Here is a 17,996-nt window from a genome sequence, read left to right as displayed (position 1 = left end):
AACGTGCAGGTATATTTATTCAGGAATTTTCGTGGTAAAGACTCAGCTGTTAATTTAGTATAGCCATTTTTTTCTGCCCTTATATTTTAGTGAGTTCACAATGCCTGGTTCTCAAATGAGAGCTGGTCACTACCAGATTAAAAAGAAAAAAAAAAGAAAAAAGTATACCTGAAGAAGCAAACACAGCATTAACAGACTGAGTTAATGCATGTGGTGCTCAGGGAACTGAATAAGCACAGATGTGTGTTACAGTTGCCTTGAAGGAACTCATTATTTCAACTATTGCTGCATGCAAATTAACTTTCACAACTGAAACATAGTTACAACTTTTCACCTTTCGGGACACAGTTCAGAGTACTGGTTCTATGTGAAAAGGGTGCATTAAACCCTTTTCATTGCGATGGTTTGTTTTGGTCTATGGGTATTAACGTCCCAAATCAATTCAGACCTATGAGGAACCTTTCACTGAGGTGTAGCCACTGCGGCCAGGGTTTGATCCCATGTACTTATGTACTTGGGATGAGCAGTCAACCGCCAATCCACTGGGCCATCACGGCGGGCTCTTTTTCTCTGAGAAGCAACCTACTGAGTGTCAGCTCAACTCTACTTTCTTCTCAACTTTTAACTCTTGACGCTTTCACAAATATGCTCCGATGCTTGATTCTACATGTACTGATGTTTGTGATAGCGTGCTGAATTTTTAACAAAGCTTTACAACAGTTCAAAGCAAATTTAATTGATAAGCTATTTGGTCTGCATTTACTAGGTTGGTAAGCACTCAGTTTTGAAGTAGATTACAGTGAGAAGGTTCATGAGATGTGTAAACATGTCTCTGCTATGGACGTCACAAGCATACTATCGTCCCTTATGTGCTGGAAATAGCAAAAAGTAGTACAGGAGCAGAGAAAAAGGACTACATCTGTTTCGTTGCTTCAGAACAAGTTGTGCAGAACCAATTCTCTCAGCTGGAAACTGCTTTTATGTTGGAAAAATACAACACGGCAAGTCAATGAACAACCAAGTAGAAGGCAATACAATCCACGAATGTGTACTCGAAGGTTGTCTGTCACATGGAAACAGTTTGTAAACTTGCTGCAGATGGAAGCTAATGGTTCTCTGTGGTGTTATGCGACACTTCCCTGAATCTTGTTCCTACATTTATCCTCACATTGTGGCTGACAGTCCACTTTTCTTTTTCTTTTCCTTTCACAGGCTCTATGTCATGCACCTTTTTCTCAACTTGCTCCTGGTCACGTTTGTGTGGCGACTGCTGATGACAAGATCACAGACAGCGCGAAACCTCTGCTACTTCATGCTGACCTTTGCCATGAGGTTGTGCAAAATGCTGCCCTTTCTGCGTCCACAATGATCTCTGCTGTCACAGAGACGGTGACAAAAAGTGCAGTGAAAGATGACATGCGCCAACAACGACCACGGCCAAAACTGCCCAGCTGACTGCGGCTACAGTGACTTTTTCAAATGGCCATCCTTCTCTCTTCCCACCATTCCTTTTGCTTCTGGCACTCGACCGTGTGTATCTCTATACGTCTGCTACCAGAGGAACTAGATCTCCTAGCAGCAGTGGGAGTGGCTACGAAGAATTGAATCTTATCGCAGATGGCAGCTTGAACAGAGCTGCTGCTGGTGCTGCTTTCCTGTCTCCTCCTTTTGGTCATTGTGTAAAAGGCTTCTAGTTCGCGGACGCTTTGATCGACACACGCTGTACTTGCGCTGCGAAGGGTACATGCACAAGGGCTTGCAGGCCAACAGAGCTGCAAGCAGTGCTGTAATTATCTGCTATCTCACCAGTCCAATGCCAGCCAGTTAGGTTTGTCATGCCAGGGCTATTTTGTGCAATTGAAGCGCAGCTTTAGCATGCTGTGATATTGGCAAAACGGTGACTAGTTTTTGGCAACTTGTGCAGTCCAGATGGTACTGGGATTGGTACTACTGCCTCTGTAGCGACCCTTTATTTTCCTTTATTTAAGGGTTACACAAGTGACCAGCTTAAGACAAACAGCATGAAGGATGCTTGAAATCAAGCGTTGCATTCAACCATACCTTGTGCGTTTGTCCTCTGGCACGCTAGTTATGAGCCAACAATATTTAAGTTTAACCGTTTTTGCTTCCTGCATTTTTATATAGAGGTGTCTGTAAAATTTGATGGTTCTCATTACAGTAGTAGCAGCCATAGATTGTGATAAGCCTCTGTTGCCCAAATGATTTTGGGAATGTGCTGTAGAGACTCTTTGGTACTGTACATTTGGAGCGTCAAGATTCGAAGACACTGTGGTCTGTCCTTGTATCCCTTGTTGCACATTGTTTATTAAGCCAATGTTATCTTTGTTTGCACCCGTAGTATGGATGACAGATTGCTCCAAGTAGATGGTGGGAACTGCAATACAATCATTACTTATCCGAATGCTCTCACCAAACAAATACAAAAAATTTTTCCTATTCATACTAAATATTGGAGAATGGTGTTCATAAAGGAAAGTTTTATTTCTAAAAGTACAGTCGTGCCTCGTTAATATGGACACTTTGGTTTCCGACCAAATCTGTCCATAAAGCGAGTCATCCATAATAACGAGTCATGAATAAAAACAAAAAAGGATTTTATTGAGAAAAAAGAATTTTAATGAACGACTGCTTTTGTACATAACAATGTGCATTGGACTCAAAATTCCACAGAACACCAGCAATTTTGAGTGCATTATCCTTGTCATTGTTGTCTTCAAAAAATTTTAGTGCAGTCTGAAGCGACTCGCTTACCATGATACCCATGATGTTGGGCTTTGTGTTGGTCAAACTTTCGAGCACGAACTCCTCACTGGCCGATGAATCAGCATCGGATTCTCTACTCACAGGCACTTCCAAAATGGCCTCTTCACTGAGCAAAGTAGCCGCTAAGTAACTGCTTGAGATTCTCCTGAGGCAAGGAAACAGCTTAGCTGTCGATACTAGTCCCTCATGGCTTGGATTGACTGAGATGGCTTTTGCCACTTGTATTCACAGATTTCTTCGCGCCTACGTTCAGCTCGGTTCTTTTGCGTTTAACTCCCTCCATGCCAAAAGCCAGACTCAAGTTGAGGGTTACAGGCTCCTGATGCTTTGCACTTTTTTGCCTAGTTACCCTTTCTGCCTTTCCGTTCTTCTGATTCTTTCTTTTTCTTGCCTTTGACTGTTTCTGTAAGGAAGCAAGGGAGTCAAGTTGGCAAGCTGCTATGCAGAGGGCTATCGAACATCCCATCTTCTTGGCGCCGTTTTTATGTGTTCCTATAAAACAAAGACTGCAAGCTGAAGTACAGTTTAGAACAACGGATAGCCGACTACGAAGAGCTCAGACCCTGTCAAGGCCACATCGTTGACTCAAAGCGAAGCCGACATGCGAAGCCTAGTGTGCAAAGTTTGGCAGTTTGGCAGCGCAACAGGGACGAAAACCAGGAGCACGAGAGGGAAGCGCGTCCAGGACGGGACGCCTGGTCCCGGTTGCGTGTTCGTACGTCGCCTTTCTTTTGTCGCTCTACTTTGTGAGTGTGTCTTAACTCTCACCGAAAAGCGTTAACGGCTTCATGGAACACACATTGCGCTTTGGGAAAGAAAACTTCAGTTCCCACCGCCACTGTAGGCACTTGTCTTTCTTCCTGTCATTTCGTCATTTCTTTCTTACACTTTTACCGGCCTCTCTGTTCACGTTCAGCAGAATTTATTGCAACCACACTTTGCTGTTTTACCGACTGCGGTGTGCACTTCCGCTGCACTCAGAAATCTCCTGGTTCCCCCCTTTAGGGTCTTTCTTACGCTGACCCTCGGTTTGCAGCGTACGTTCCTCTCCGCTCTTGCGCCCCCCTCCAAAACGGCGACACGCTCGCTTAGGTTCTTTCCAACCCCATAGGACTCGTTCAGGCATCCCGCCGTATCGGCTGTCGCGTAGGTTCGCGAGCTGCGTGCCCTTCTTTAACTTTCGTTTGGACTCCTCTGCTTTATTTTTCAAGCACTATCCATATTAACGAGATGAAAATACATGGGCCCAAGTGGACCGTGTGCATTCTTCCCCTGTCCATTGTCCAGACAGCGAGTTTCCATATTAACGAGGCATAAATACATTGAAAAGGTTTCGTCCTCAGAAAAAACTGTCCATAATTCGGGTCGTCCATATTAACGGGGCACGACTGTAAATGCGAAAGTTGTAGATATTAAATGTACGAATCTTTCAAGGAGATTTTATGGCCTAGTCATATAAACACTTTTTCTTTCAAGTTCGCCTTCTATTTTAAAAATCTTTGCGGCATTACAAAGTTTTTTTGCTGATGTGTAGGCAAGTTTTTGACATGGTAGAGAAGCGACTGGTAAAGGAACATACACTAAGCGCATGTATATGCCAGCCTCACGGTATAGGAGAGCAAGGCATTACAAAAGAGTTAGTAATAACCACATTCTTTTATTGTTTGCAGTTTTGATGCTGGTGCCTGCACTTTTTTTTCTTCCCTACAAACAGGCACAGAAAGACACGTGGTTTCCTTTCACTCAACTCAGTAATCTGTCTTTGCAATGTTACGCTTGCTCATTTGTTTTACACAGCAACTTTGCAGCATTGCTGACGTAACAGCTAGACAGTGCCAATGTCATCCACTGTCTCGACGCTTTCCAGCCAGTGCCTTGAATCTGCAGATGTACAATGCACCACCTGTAATCGCAGGGGGCAGTGCCACCTTCTGCCACCCATTTGCAGATGCTGGCTATGCATAACGAGTAGTGGTGTCTGTGCACACTCTGTGCCTAGTTTGAATTGAAAATACCTCCACACAAACTAAACTTGTATTGTGTGTAACTGCTAGGGTAAGAAGTCTTTCTTTTTGGCTACCTAGAGGAAAGAGAGCTATGCTTCTATGCTCAGCACGGCGACACGGGCCCCTTGTCAGGTTGCCTCATGCAGAACGCTGGTGCAACCACATCCTTAAAGAACAAATCAATAGAAGGTTGTGGCTCTTTGGTAGTGCGAGTTGTATATTCAGCAGGGCATTATTCCTCTCGCTATGTACTGGCAGAGAGCTGGCCGAGGTGTTAGATTATTCTAAATGTTACTATCGTCAGAGTGGGACTTCTGCGTTGCAAATTATTTCCATGGCATACACTGAATGTGTAGCCAAACAGACACTGATCCTCTCAAAGCTACAAACTGGCTGCAGGCAAGCACTAAGTTTCTGTCCATCAAGAGGTGTTGTTTACGAGTGTATATTAAAGAAACGTGAGGCTAACTTAAGAATGTATAAAGAAGGATTACAATGGGTCTCGACTATTCGACTTTTGAACAGTATTGTTCACCCTTCCATGCATGCCCAATCCCAACGAGACAAGATGCGAGAAAGCCTGCTAGTGATGACTACACAGAGCATTAGGCAGCTAGAGTGTTCACTAGCAGTGGTCAGTGCAAAACATTAGTCTTGATAAGCTTCGAGCACCCATGTGTTTTACTAAGGTACTGCTGACTTTGTACAAGCTGTAGTAGATTGAGCCAACCGCTCCTGCCAGGCAGGCTGTACTGTTTCATGTACATGGTACCACTCTGCACTTTTCATGGTTGCAGCTTGCTAGTGCTGCTGCATTATTCGGGGTCACCTCATGAGAAAGTTTTATGTGCTTGGTACTAGCACAGACTTGTCAGCTAGACAAGGAAGCCACATTTAGCTTGTGAAGTCATTGTACATTCCTTACTGCCCATCGAATGCCACACAGATGTTTGCCAAGTAGTTAGTTTGGCTGCTCCATTTCAACCCTTTCTACAGCATTTCTTTCTAATGCATCAGCTGGCATGGTGAAAGTGCACAAATGGGGATCTCTCTAGTGCTGTATACTCCCCTAGGACATGTTTTGCAATTAAATGACATGGTGGTCACCATTGGGTGGATTTGACTGAGGCACTTTTTTTTTTTTTTCTCTCCTCCAAGCATCAAGCTGGCATGGTGAAAGTGCACAAATGGGGATCTCTCTAGTGCTGTACTCCCCTAGGACATGTTTTGCAATTAAATGACATGGTGGTCACCATTGGGTGGATTTGACTGAGGCACTTTTTTTTTTTCTCTCCTCCAAGCATCAACTAGTGCCAAAGTGTACAGATGAAATGCATAGCAGGCTCACTAGCTTACAAGCAGGAGAAAAGTAGAAGCAACAAAATGCCAGCATGTTGAATTCTAGCATAGTAGTGCAAGCTTTCAGGACATGCTTACAGCTTTTGGAGCTACAAACAAGGTTGTGTTCATTGTCAAATTGGTAACGCAGACACAGCAAACTACAAATGAAATAAAACCTTGCAAAGGAGAAACGATTTCTGCTTTTTGAAAGCGTAATTGCAATAAACCACATACACTAGGTGTGTGGTTATAGCAGGTGTGCCAGCAATATATCATTGGACACCAGGTGGGAAATTGGCATGTAGCACAATTCAGTGCAATTTCTCCTCACCATTCAACAAGCATGGAGCATCAAGTCCTCAGCATAGGTGCCGAGGGAAGTAAAGAGCTATAAAATAACTTAACCGCATCCCATAGGCCACAAAATGAGCATTCAAATTCAAAACTCTTTACAACAGATGTACTCGGACTCACTCAGCTCTACTGTGGACTATGTAAAACTCTGACAAAATTGTTTTCGAATTCTTTACCAATGCATAAAGTGACCTCGGCAGTATTTTGTTTTTGAACATTCAATCACCTGTTGTAGTGCCCCAGCCCCTGCTGGCCATAAACTGAATTAGTGTAATCCTTAAACTGCTGAGCAACTATTATGAGCTTCAATCAGGTTTCATCAACTTTCCACTGCATGTCTGAATACTGCGATGACAATGCATCTTATACATTTTTTTTTAAATTGTTTACAGGCTGCAATTTCAAATCCTGTGAGAGATAATTGGGTCTGTGTAGGTGGATTGTGCAGCTAGGTGGGCATCAAGCAACTAAAATTAATCAACTTTTTACTTTTTAGGGGCAGTCAACATAAAAGCAGAGTCCAGTTTTTGAAGTTATTTTAATTGGCCACGTAGTTCGAAACAACGCCAAAACATTTTTTTTCTAGCCTTTAAAGCTGGCTTCTTACAGTGCATTATTAGAATGGAGTCGCTTTCTCGTATTCCGTACATGGAGTGAAAGATTTCTGCGACAATACCGCGTCCAGCGGAGCAGTTTTAAAAGGTGCAGTACAGTAAGCCAGCTTTGAGCGAACATGCATATTTTTGACGTTAGATATTTCGAACCACATAACTGATAAGGAAAATTTATAAGCTAGATTTTGTGTTGACAGCCTTCATTTTATGTTTGCCCCTAAAATCAGAAGTAAAAGGTTCACTACCTAATTTTATTTATTAATTACTGAGCTCAGCCATGTACATGTTTGTCTTGCTGTACAATTCACCTGCATAAACTGCACTGACATCTCTCCCAGGGTTTAAAATGGCCATCAGTAAAAAGCTGAAAAAACACCTGGTATACAACCTAGCAAAAATTTGTCTCCCAGACAACCACACAATTAACTTGCAAAAGCCTTTATTGACATGCAGTCTCCAATACATGACATATGAACTATAGACATCAAAGACCTTTGTATAATTCCCTTCCCTTGTTTTTATATCTCAGTACACACAAACAGCAGCACAAGTTGGTTTCTGCTGGAATAGACAGCACTGTGCACCTTGTTTGCCTAGTTTTAGAAACCCAGCAACATGCCTGTCACCAAAAAATGAAATTATAATGTAGAAATGTTATGTATGGGATGCATAAATGCTTGAACAAAAACCCAGTTTCTCGCAAACTAGTTTACCAGTAATCATAAAAAAAAAAATGCTCATAGCCTTAACAAGGTTAGACCCATAACATGTCTGTATTTTGGTTATTCATTGAACAAATGTAATTGAAGCATCCACACAACACTGAGAACTGTCAATTATGGCTACCAAAGTTAAAAAGCAGCAAGAAAGTCTGGATGAAGTCTCAAAAAGCAGTCTCTATAGTATTAAAGTGATCATAGGCACCACAGCATACAAACAACATCAATATCTGGAACAGCTTTGAAACCACATCGCCATATGCAGGGGGACAACCGCATTTTGCGCGACATGTCCTCGACCTTATCGGAATAGAAAAATACTTCCAAGCTTAAAATCCTCACAAGCCATAGATGTGACCAGAAAACTTGCCCACCACATAGAAAAATATCAAAGAAGAGCAAAAGGAGGGACTGCCCCTCAATGCTATTCAGCATTTCGCTGTAATGAGGAATCCAGACGAGTGTGCACACGTGCACAAAATATTCAAATAGTGAGCCTTTGCCCCTTTATCTGCTTTTAGTGCCAGTGCAATTCAGCCAGCATTTTATATGAAAAATTCTCAGCAGTATGCTTAGGTATACTAGGAACTCTCACATCAGTCTCCAGAGACCATTAGTGTTTACTGAGGGCAAAACACTTGTATAGAACAACGAAGATGTGCACTCCTCAACAGGAAACCAGCTACCGGAGCCATGACAAAAGCAAGGCAACAAAAGAATCCAATCCAGTTTCCCATGCCTACACCTTGCTTCTTTTGAGCGAGGTAAATGTCCCAAAGCACACAGCTCAGCGATTGCAGACAAGTGGTTTGCCCTCCATACAGTAAGCCAGTTCCAAAGTTAAAAAGCCAAAAAGTGGGCCAGTCAACTTTTGCCACCACTACATTCAAGGCAACGATACCTGACAAATGTGAAATGGAAAGTTCAACGAAAAAAAAAGTTACAAGGTGAATATCTGTACTTCATCATCCTGAGCTCCTAGCCTGGCTTAAGTTCAGTAATCTTGCACACTGCTACCCAAGTCGGCCAATTTTTGGTAACTAGCAAAAAGGTTTCAGAGTCTTAATTTAAAGTTTTACAAGGAAGTAAAACTCTTTCCACCTTTCTTTCACTGTTTCAGTTTTGCACAAAAGCAATAATGCCAGCTTAGTTTATCAGCGAGCAAAAAGTGTTGCTATTAGTGGATGATGCAAAGCTCCACAGCTGGCGGACAAAATTCTTTCAGAGATTTTGGTAAACATGGCCACAGGTGTTCCACTCTTGCATAAGAAAGGCTTATTTCTAGCACGTTGGCAGCTCTAACAGATGCCAATGCGATCCCAAAAGACGAGTATTGTGTGTCATTGTTTTCTTACAAAACTGACTCAGCAGAAAAAGCCGAGATCGTAAAATAACCGTGATATGTGCCTCGACTGTTCTACGGCGAACGCTTGCTGCCAGCAGATGGCAGACCCTGTTTGCCATTACAATGATGTACAGGCAAGCGCAAAGAATTCCCTGAAAGCTGCTGTCCAGCTTCTTGGGCACTGCACATTAGTTTGAAAGCAGCTCACTGCACTGAAAGAAAAGAGCATAAATATGTTGCACTTAAAAAAAAAAAAAAAGACAAATGAAATGCAGAATGCTTGTCGCAAATATGGACGCTGGGTACTATAGCTCAGCCCCTGAAATCTCTCGCCACTGGTGCACAAGGAACAAAACTAAAAGCTTACAAGCACTGACACCAGCAGTTGCCAAAATAATCAAGTGATTAGAGTCCATTTTCCAAGGTGTGTAAAAGCATGACATGGATAGAGTGAAAACGTTGCATATTGCCCTTTCTAAAGCTGAAAATCTAAAATATATAAAAAAAGTAAAAAAAAAGGGCAAGTGGAAGTTCTGAACAGTGCCTTCGCAGAAGCCTGCCAGTGTTGTAGAAACAAGAGAGTCTAGCCACGGGGAAACAACGCTCATGAAGAATGGTGCACACACACAATGCACAGAAAAACAAAAAAATCAGTACAAAAATTGGCACACATGCAAAAAATGTATACATGCAAAAACAGATTGTGCGCACAGATAGCAATGTAAAGACAATATAGATATAACCACCATAATCCTCAAAAATGCAAGGCTCACTAAATCAAGGTAGAGGCATAAGAAGACATAAAAATAGGCGGCGGCTTAGTTCTATTGCTTCACAGCAACACAGCTATGAAAGAACCATCTCTGTGACAGCTCATAAACATGTGCACAAGCACATACAACCTGCAGTAGACGTGACTGCGACTCTATGCACGAGAAATCACAAGACAGCAAAAGAAAAAAAAAAAAAGCTGTCACGACAACAACATAAACTTGCATGTCTTTGCATCTGCAACGTTAACACTGCATGTTAGCCAGCAGCATAGCAGTCGCGCTCTGCATATAGCTTGAAGGATGCTTCAAATGTGCGTTGTGCAGACAGACTGAATTCTCACAGCTAAAGTTTCCATTATCTCACACAAAGTAAAATAAAACTGTTTGGGCTTCCATGCAGCCACGTTACATCGTACCTTCAGAAAAAAGTCGCTGCCACCGTATTTGGCTTCCACTAAGAGCAGGTGGCAAAAGTACACAAATATAGCGTGAAACAAAACACCTGAAAAATACCCGAAAGAAAATATGACTAAGGAAAAAAAAAGAAAAAAAAAAGCAAATTCTAGAAACTGTGTACAAGTCTTGTATGGCAGTACTTTTCTGAAGCAGGATGGTATTACCGAGAACAAGGTTCCGATAGACGCCGGTTCAGTATGTGCTATCGACAGAAAAAGTAAATGGACCACGAAAGTGACTTTACATGTCTGCGAGACAACTTAACACGGCAGTCAAAAATGGCAAGTCCTATAGAGCTTTTTCATGCAATGTCAACTGCGTGGCACGTTTACACAGGCAGTTAGGGTGCGCAACAAGATGGAAGTCTCATCGTGTTGCAAACGAGTGAGACAACCGCTGCACCAAATCTGATAACAACACCCACCTCAAAGCATGGCGGAGGGGACTTTTGCATCATTTGACACATCTACTACTGAAGCAGGGAGCTCTGCCTTCTCCCCAAACTTCTTAGGGCCTACAAGCACCCCCAGGTTAGAGCTTTCAGTTTTGAACCTTGCATTAGTATGGTAGTCGAGGTGGTGCTAGGTTGCCATGCCGGAGGCTGTTGCCACCAAAAATTTCAATTCCCTTCCCTGGTCCAGTTACTGATCTCGCCGATAGTGCTACCCACAAATGACTTATCAGTGCAACGAAATACAGAAGGAAATTAAAGCATAATAAATGCTCATTGTGAATCCTGGGCCCTGCAAAGTAGAAGTAGGCTGAACAATGATACTGGAGCAACACTATAAGAATGATGTCACTGCAAAAAAAAATGTCTATATCGAATAGAAGTTCAAGGCTTGATAATCCTGCGAAACAAGACGGGCAGCAAAAGGGGGCCAACAGACACATCCACCTCGCTTTCAACTACTTTCAACTTCTTGCAGTGTATTACTGGCTTTATTTTACTGCACACCTAGCCTGTTCTTAAAAGAACATAAAAAAAAAGGACAAGATAACATGCTTCTTTGGTTAGTTCAAAAAGGCCTGAACTGTGCAAATGTATATATCATCTATTAAAGCCAGCAAATTCCCTAATATCACGACCTTAGAACACGAAAAGAAAGCTAAGCATCGAATTAAGAAAATTATCAGATACTGTAAAGAGTTTTAGCAGCAACGGGATCTTTCTGAAGTATAAGGTGGAGCATGAAACCATATCCACTCCCTTGCCTGAAGTTCGAACACCTCAGAGAAAAGGCTTACAGGGCAAAAAGAGCTCTAACTCTTGGTGCTCCATTAAGTTCTAACGAGTGCGCTATGTTTTGTGCTCATTTACTTGATTTCCAGCTTCTTGAGCATAAGTGGAACGGCTGCACATTGTACAACCCAATTCCGCAACTTCACTTTAGACTGCGCAAATGTTAACTTTTCCCTCAAGAGCGAAGTTATCCTGGGTGGCTAACAAAAAAATGAAAAACCTAGTTGTAAGTTGTACTCACTACTCAGTGAACATGAGTTTTAGAACAGTATTAAAAATTCAATGACAACAGAGGAAACCCAACCAGACCCGTAAACCCCATATTAGAGCCACAAAATAAGGGGGCAGGGGAGTAGAAGGAAAATATCCTGCTGAAGAATGCTTCGGCAAGGCTCAATGACGACAATGATTCCTTTTGGCATAATTGTCAGACTTCAGACTGCACGTAAAACCACTCCCACTTTCAGCAGCTACAAAAGTAAGAGAGACTTGGAAGTCTTCAATGCACATTATTTCATGCGTGAAGCTTCCTATACACTGCAGAGAAATATAAAACTAGAACAAACTGTTTACCCTAACCTTCCCAAAACTTGTTGCGAGATACCACAGCACAGGATATAATCAAACATTTCCTGGCTAACTAGGGTCACTTCAGAACTGCTGTTCTATGTGCTCATGCAGAGTAGGCAACACTGAAGATTTTGTTTAGAGCTTCCCCATGTTATCTGCAAATGTGCAATGCTGACAATACAACACACTAATTATTGGGGCAAGTAATCCTAAAAATCAAAAGAAACAACATTTCTGGACACAAGCATTTCAGAAGAGCTTTCCAGATTAACCAACCTCTAGCTTTTGTTAGAGGAGCCTTTTGAAGGTAAACGCAATCTGATCACAACTAATTTCCAGACCTCAGACCGTAAGTAAAGTTGTATGAAACCAAAGCCGTAAATGGGGTTTGCATCAGAGCAACAAAGTGCTGGCAGTCATAAGAAGCTCTAAGGACTGGATGTGGAACCTGTTGTGGCTTTGGAAGGCGCAACCGCCGAATTGTAAAGTAAACCGACAAGCACACACAAGCAAGCTAGAAAACCAGGAAAAGTCTGCCAGCATGGTACTGGGAAAACATGCATGTCTGATTTGTCACCTTGCTGATAAATGATTTGGGCTTTATCAATCGAGTCTGTTAAAGCCGCGCAGTGACAGTATTTCTCACTAAATTAAGACATGCTCAGGCATCAAGGGCTCAACACTGCATTGATCATAAATGCATGTGGTAAAGTATTATTGAGCTGTGTGTTCCTCTTATATTATTATTATTATTATTATTTAAAGAACCTAGCCTTCTAAAGAGTCTTCAGTGATTAAAAGATAAAGCAATGCAATCATTCAACACAAACTACATACGCAAGTCCAGTACAAATGAAACACGAAGCACATCACCACTAGTCATAATTAAACATTTACAGGCGTACCTATAATTGCAAGAAAATATTGAAACGAACTGTGCGTAAGGAGGCTTCGGATATCTACACTGTAAACCAAAGAAGAAAAAATATATATACTTTCAGTGGCTGAATGGTACACATAACCTGAGCCCACCATTTGTAAATGTAGTAAAAGAAGAGAAATTTGACTTTTCGTACCCATATATATGCAAGGTTTCTGCACTAAATAGACCAACAGCATTTGAAAACAGGAACATTATAACGATAGTATAGCAGAGCGCGACAGCCAAACTTTGCTCCAGGCTGCCTTGAGTTTAACAGAGTGCCTACACAAACATGTTTTTGGCAAACGGTTTAGGCAAAAAAGAGTGAACACTCAGCAAATATGTAAAGCAGTAGAAATTAATAAAACAACGCCATAAGCAAAATGGTTGGTTTGATTTGCGGGGTTTAACGTCCCAAAGCGACTCAGGCTAAATGAGACGCCATAGTAGAGGACTCCAGAAATTTTGGCCACCTGCGGTTCTTTACGTGCACTGCCATCGCACAGCACACGGGCGCCTTGCTTTTCACCTCCACCGAAAAGTGGCCGCCGAGGCCGGGATTCGATCCCGCGTCCTTGGGAGCAGTAGTCCAGCGTCGTAACCACTGCGCCACCCCGGCGAGGTCTATAAGCAAAATGGACACACTACTAGCAACTCGGCAGCACACAGACAATGCTTGTGACACCCTTCCACAGTGTTGCACTTTGGCTGGAAAACCAATCAAGGAGAGAATAAAATGCAACTACACCGTCGGTCAAAACACAGACTGGCAGCCTTTTGCTCCCAAGACGGGAAGAAATGATTGCCGGCAAAGAAGCCTCCCTTCGTTTGCTGCGAATGGAAATCCAGGCTCGAGAAAGCGTGGAACAAAGTAGTGGCTGTCTGAAAGGAGAGGAAAATGAAATGGCACACTTTCCCTGGCTTGAGGTTCCTAGGAAGCGGTGAAGCGGACAACGCAGAGCAGCTGCGTCAGCAGACCCATCACCAGCTGCCACAGCTGCCGCGCGAGTTTCGACCGGCCCAGCAACAACCTCAGGAATCCGAGCAGTAGAAGTGTCTTTAGGGCTACGTGCACTGCGTGTTGCCTGAAAGGGTCAAGGAAGAGCGCTTTAGCAGAGATCGTGACAAAGCGTAAAAACGCTGGAGAGAGAGAGAGACGCAGTGGATCCTGTCAACAACCGAACTTACCGTCTCAGTCGTTTTCGAGACTCTGGAATGGTCGCAGGGTCCTGTTTGAACAGGTAACGTCGCACACCAAGGAGGTAGTTCTCCCAGTAGCTCTCCCAGTTGATCTTCCGAATGTCTATATCAAAGGTCTGCGAGCAATACGAAGTAGCGAAATAATTCAACAAATCTTTCACCTAAGTATGCACATGAATATGCAGGAGAGCACAGCCTGAATGATGTCATGATATACAGAAACACCAGAATTCTGTAAGCACACCATACTGCATAAAACGAAGGTAATCACAGCCACACTACCGGTGCTATTCCAGACAGATGCTCAGACCACAGTTAACTAGAAAAAGCCTACACAAGTGCAGACACTGTGTAGATTTTATGGACGATGAGTTTAGGCATACCAGCACGGTGACAAACACTTAACACGCTCCAAAGTGGCATTCTTTTGCCAACTCTTGTACATGACTTCTGTATCTGCTTTTCTCACATTCAAATGCAATTTTCACAAGGTTGGTGTTACCGCCAAAGACAAATATACCGGGTGTTTTAGCAAATTAACAAAATACTGAAAATAGGAAGCTTGAAAAATAAAAACATTCTTTCAGCTGCTATGACGTATCTAATCTGATCAAAATTAGTTACACAACTAGTGAACTAAAACTCTCACATTATATGTTTAATCAACCTAGCTGGTGGTTAGTGCCAATATGGAGTTCGAAGCTACGGCCAAGGTAATGAAATATCGGTGACTGAAGCGGCAAATTCAAATTGCCACCAATACTGTGCCTGCGCTATTTTGACAAGTGCAAGAATGTAGATAGAAGTAGCTCTGCCAGCAAACTAGTAATTAAATCATTCAATTTTCACAGAGAAAACATATCAAGAATATTGCTAATCCCATAAAATAAGAATATAATACTGATCATCTAGCTAAAGTAATTATCAAGACATTCACTAACCTGCCTGTCAAATGGCGACAGCCTACTGTGAAGCAGTAGCATATTGTTAGATGAGAACTCCCACGTTTGTGTGGTGAAGAACCGCACAGCTTCCATGGCACTCTTGGACTGCTCGAGGAACCGCACCATCCTGTTAACCAACACGCACAAGCAGCAGCCCTCAACCATTATTGGTCACAGCCCTTCAAACACAGACCTTGGCACAGTGCCCTACAAAACAGCCTGTGGTCATAAAAGCCCGAAAGTTACTAATAACGCTCGATACAGCAGTGTTAAAATCAAACCTGAAATTCAACAAGATGTCGCATAGCCCAACCTTTTTTTTTCTGACGATCCACACATTTCACACATGTCAGTTTAGATAATTCATATTTAGTTTCTCTACTTCTTGCAGTGTTTTGTCGGCGCACAAACTGACTTCAAAGATTATTTCGTGACTTCTGTCGAGGTGACTTACAGGCTAACTAACCCGAGCTTTAAACAAAACTTCCTTCGATATTCAACTCGCATTTGTCGAATGAGAAAAAAAAGGCTTGCTCTTTGATCTATTGCAGGGGCTGTATTGCATAACCTTCCATTTTCCATTTCACTTGGTCAGACATCAGCATGATGGCCGAAGCAGTGAGTGACCAGTCATAGAAATCACAAGACAGCGGATCCAGTCTCGTTCAGCATCCTGCCATGGATATCTAGGTCTGCTATGCCACCGAGGATAGTGGGCCTCAACATGGTATTGCCTTCAAATCAAAGTGGACCCAGATAGAGTTAATTGTGGATGAATACAAAAAGCCTTGCTCACTATAGTGGGCTATGATGAACTAGTGCATGACCACATAACTTACCAACCCTTTATGACCACTCAATTAACTGGCTGCTCTACTAATTAGGCATCAATTACTTATACAGTAGACTCCCTTTAAGACGAACTCCAAGGGACCATGAAAATTGTTCGTCTTATCAGAAGTGCTTCCAAAAATGATGTTTGAGCATGCAGAGTGTGTCCGAATACCTCGTATATGAGAACAAATGAATAAAATGAATAAAGGAAAATAAATTGCAATACAAGCATTTATTGGACTAATGATTGTCTACTACACTTTGCAGTAGTAAGGCATCAGGCATTGTTGACTGTTACCCAGTCATTTTTTTTTGTGTGTCGTGAAAATCGACGGCCTGCTACAAAAGCAGACATCTCGCTTAACTTTTGAAGATACCCTTCAGTGCCCTCACACTGTTCAAAAAACAGCACTAAAGTGTCTAAGCAGGCATCAGCTGCATCACAGGTAACTAGTGCAGATTCAGGCATAACATTCAAGCTGTCATCTTCAGCAGCAGTTTCCGATGGTAGGTCAAGCACTTCTTCAATCAGAGCGTCCAGTGTGTCAGCCCTACACGTTTCCACACTTTCGTCAATGCTGACATACGCACTGATGTCAATGAACACACCCTTACTGCTCAGCGCAGAAACAATGCTTCTATCCCCCAAGTTCGCAGTGTGGTCCTCATTCGTAGTATCGCAGTCATTCTGCACTGAGCAATCACTAAGCGCCAAAAATCCTGCACGGCGGAAGGCGTTGGCAATAGTGGCTTGAGTAACCTGCTCCCAGGCGCTCGTCAGTAAGTGGACAGCACTTAATAGGTTAACTGTGTACTCCTTACTGCTCTCCATGCAAATCAGCATCCTTTGCAGCAGAGAGCGACGATAGTGCCTCTTCAAGCTACTTATTACTCCCTGGTCCATAGGCTGCAGCTTCGCTGTTGTATTCGCTGGTAGAAACTCCATTTGGATGGCATGAAGTGCGGCGACGTGGCCGTGTCCGGGACAGTTGTCAACAACAATGAGAACTTTTCTGTCTCTGGAAGTGGCGATCCATCTCTTGAAGCCACTGCTCGAAAAGTGCCTGCGTCATCCACGCTTTTGAATTAGCCATGTACGTGATCGGCAGCGTTTTTATGTTTTTAAAGCAGCGTGGTGCTTTAGACTTGCCAATCACCACCAACTTTAGTTTGTCAGTTCCAGTCATATTTGCGCCCACGAGGACCGTTACTCGAAGCTTGCTCCGTTTGCCCGCCACGCAGCCATCACCAGCAAATGCGAGCGTTTTATTTGGGAGTAGCTGGTAGAAAAGCGCAGTTTCGTCCACATTGTATATGTCTTGAGGGTCATATTCGTCCATGAGTTCATTCATCTTGTTCTACCTCCAATCGCTGCAGACCGCTTCATCCACTGCAGCGGCCTCGCCGACAACACAACGAAAGGCCAGTCCATGCCTTTTCCGAAAACGGTCGAGCCACCCATCGCTGCACGCAAACTCGACATTCAGTCGCAGGGCAATTTCTTCCGCCTTAGCTTTCAGTAGCACTCCATTCACTGGCAAATTCGCACTGCGCGCTCTCTTCACCCAGGCAAGCAGAACGTCTTCAAGGTCTTTGTGCACAGCTGTGCGCATCCTCTTCCGCTTTGGCGCAAACTCACCATCTTCCAGAGCACTGGTAATCCGCACTTCGTCCTTCACGATACCGCTCACAGTACTTTTCGCGATGCCGAACCTGCGCGCTATTTCAGTCTTTGAAAGCCGGCCGGCGCGAACTTCAGTCAAAACTTCGGCCTTCTCACGAAGCTCAAACGGCTTTTTTCGAGTTGTTGGCCGACTAGCCATAGTAGCAACACCGGCGAACACGGCGCGCACGAAAACAAACAGCGCACACCACGAGGCGACAGCGGACA

At 43.1% G+C, this 17,996-nt stretch overlaps 2 protein-coding genes across 5 annotated transcripts in view; one reads left to right on the top strand and one right to left on the bottom strand.

Moving 5' to 3' along the window:
- Window positions 1–6,079, top strand: part of LOC146191187 (fatty acyl-CoA reductase 1-like) — a 76,724-nt gene extending 70,645 nt beyond the window's left edge. For all 3 annotated transcript variants that reach the window (XM_084601667.1, XM_084601665.1, XM_084601666.1), the window contains exon 13: window positions 1,213–6,079. In XM_084601667.1, coding sequence (XP_084457793.1) covers window positions 1,213–1,369 — 157 coding nt within the window. In that variant the 3' untranslated portion in view covers window positions 1,370–6,079. The remainder of the gene's footprint in view (window positions 1–1,212) is intronic.
- Window positions 6,080–7,521: 1,442 nt separating this feature from the next.
- Window positions 7,522–17,996, bottom strand: part of LOC146191186 (fatty acyl-CoA reductase 1-like) — a 36,439-nt gene continuing 25,964 nt past the window's right edge. For both annotated transcript variants that reach the window (XM_084601669.1, XM_084601668.1), the window contains exons 11-13: window positions 15,269–15,398; window positions 14,316–14,443; window positions 7,522–14,212 (exon numbers count right to left, since the gene is read on the bottom strand). In XM_084601669.1, coding sequence (XP_084457795.1) covers window positions 14,059–14,212; window positions 14,316–14,443; window positions 15,269–15,398 — 412 coding nt within the window. In that variant the 3' untranslated portion in view covers window positions 7,522–14,058. The remainder of the gene's footprint in view (window positions 14,213–14,315; window positions 14,444–15,268; window positions 15,399–17,996) is intronic.

Source organism: Amblyomma maculatum, chromosome 4 (assembly GCF_055883805.1).
Source record: "Amblyomma maculatum isolate TAMU_Amacu chromosome 4, ASM5588380v1, whole genome shotgun sequence".
NCBI lineage: Eukaryota > Metazoa > Arthropoda > Arachnida > Ixodida > Ixodidae > Amblyomma > Amblyomma maculatum.
This window is presented reverse-complemented; position numbering and strand designations above follow the sequence as displayed.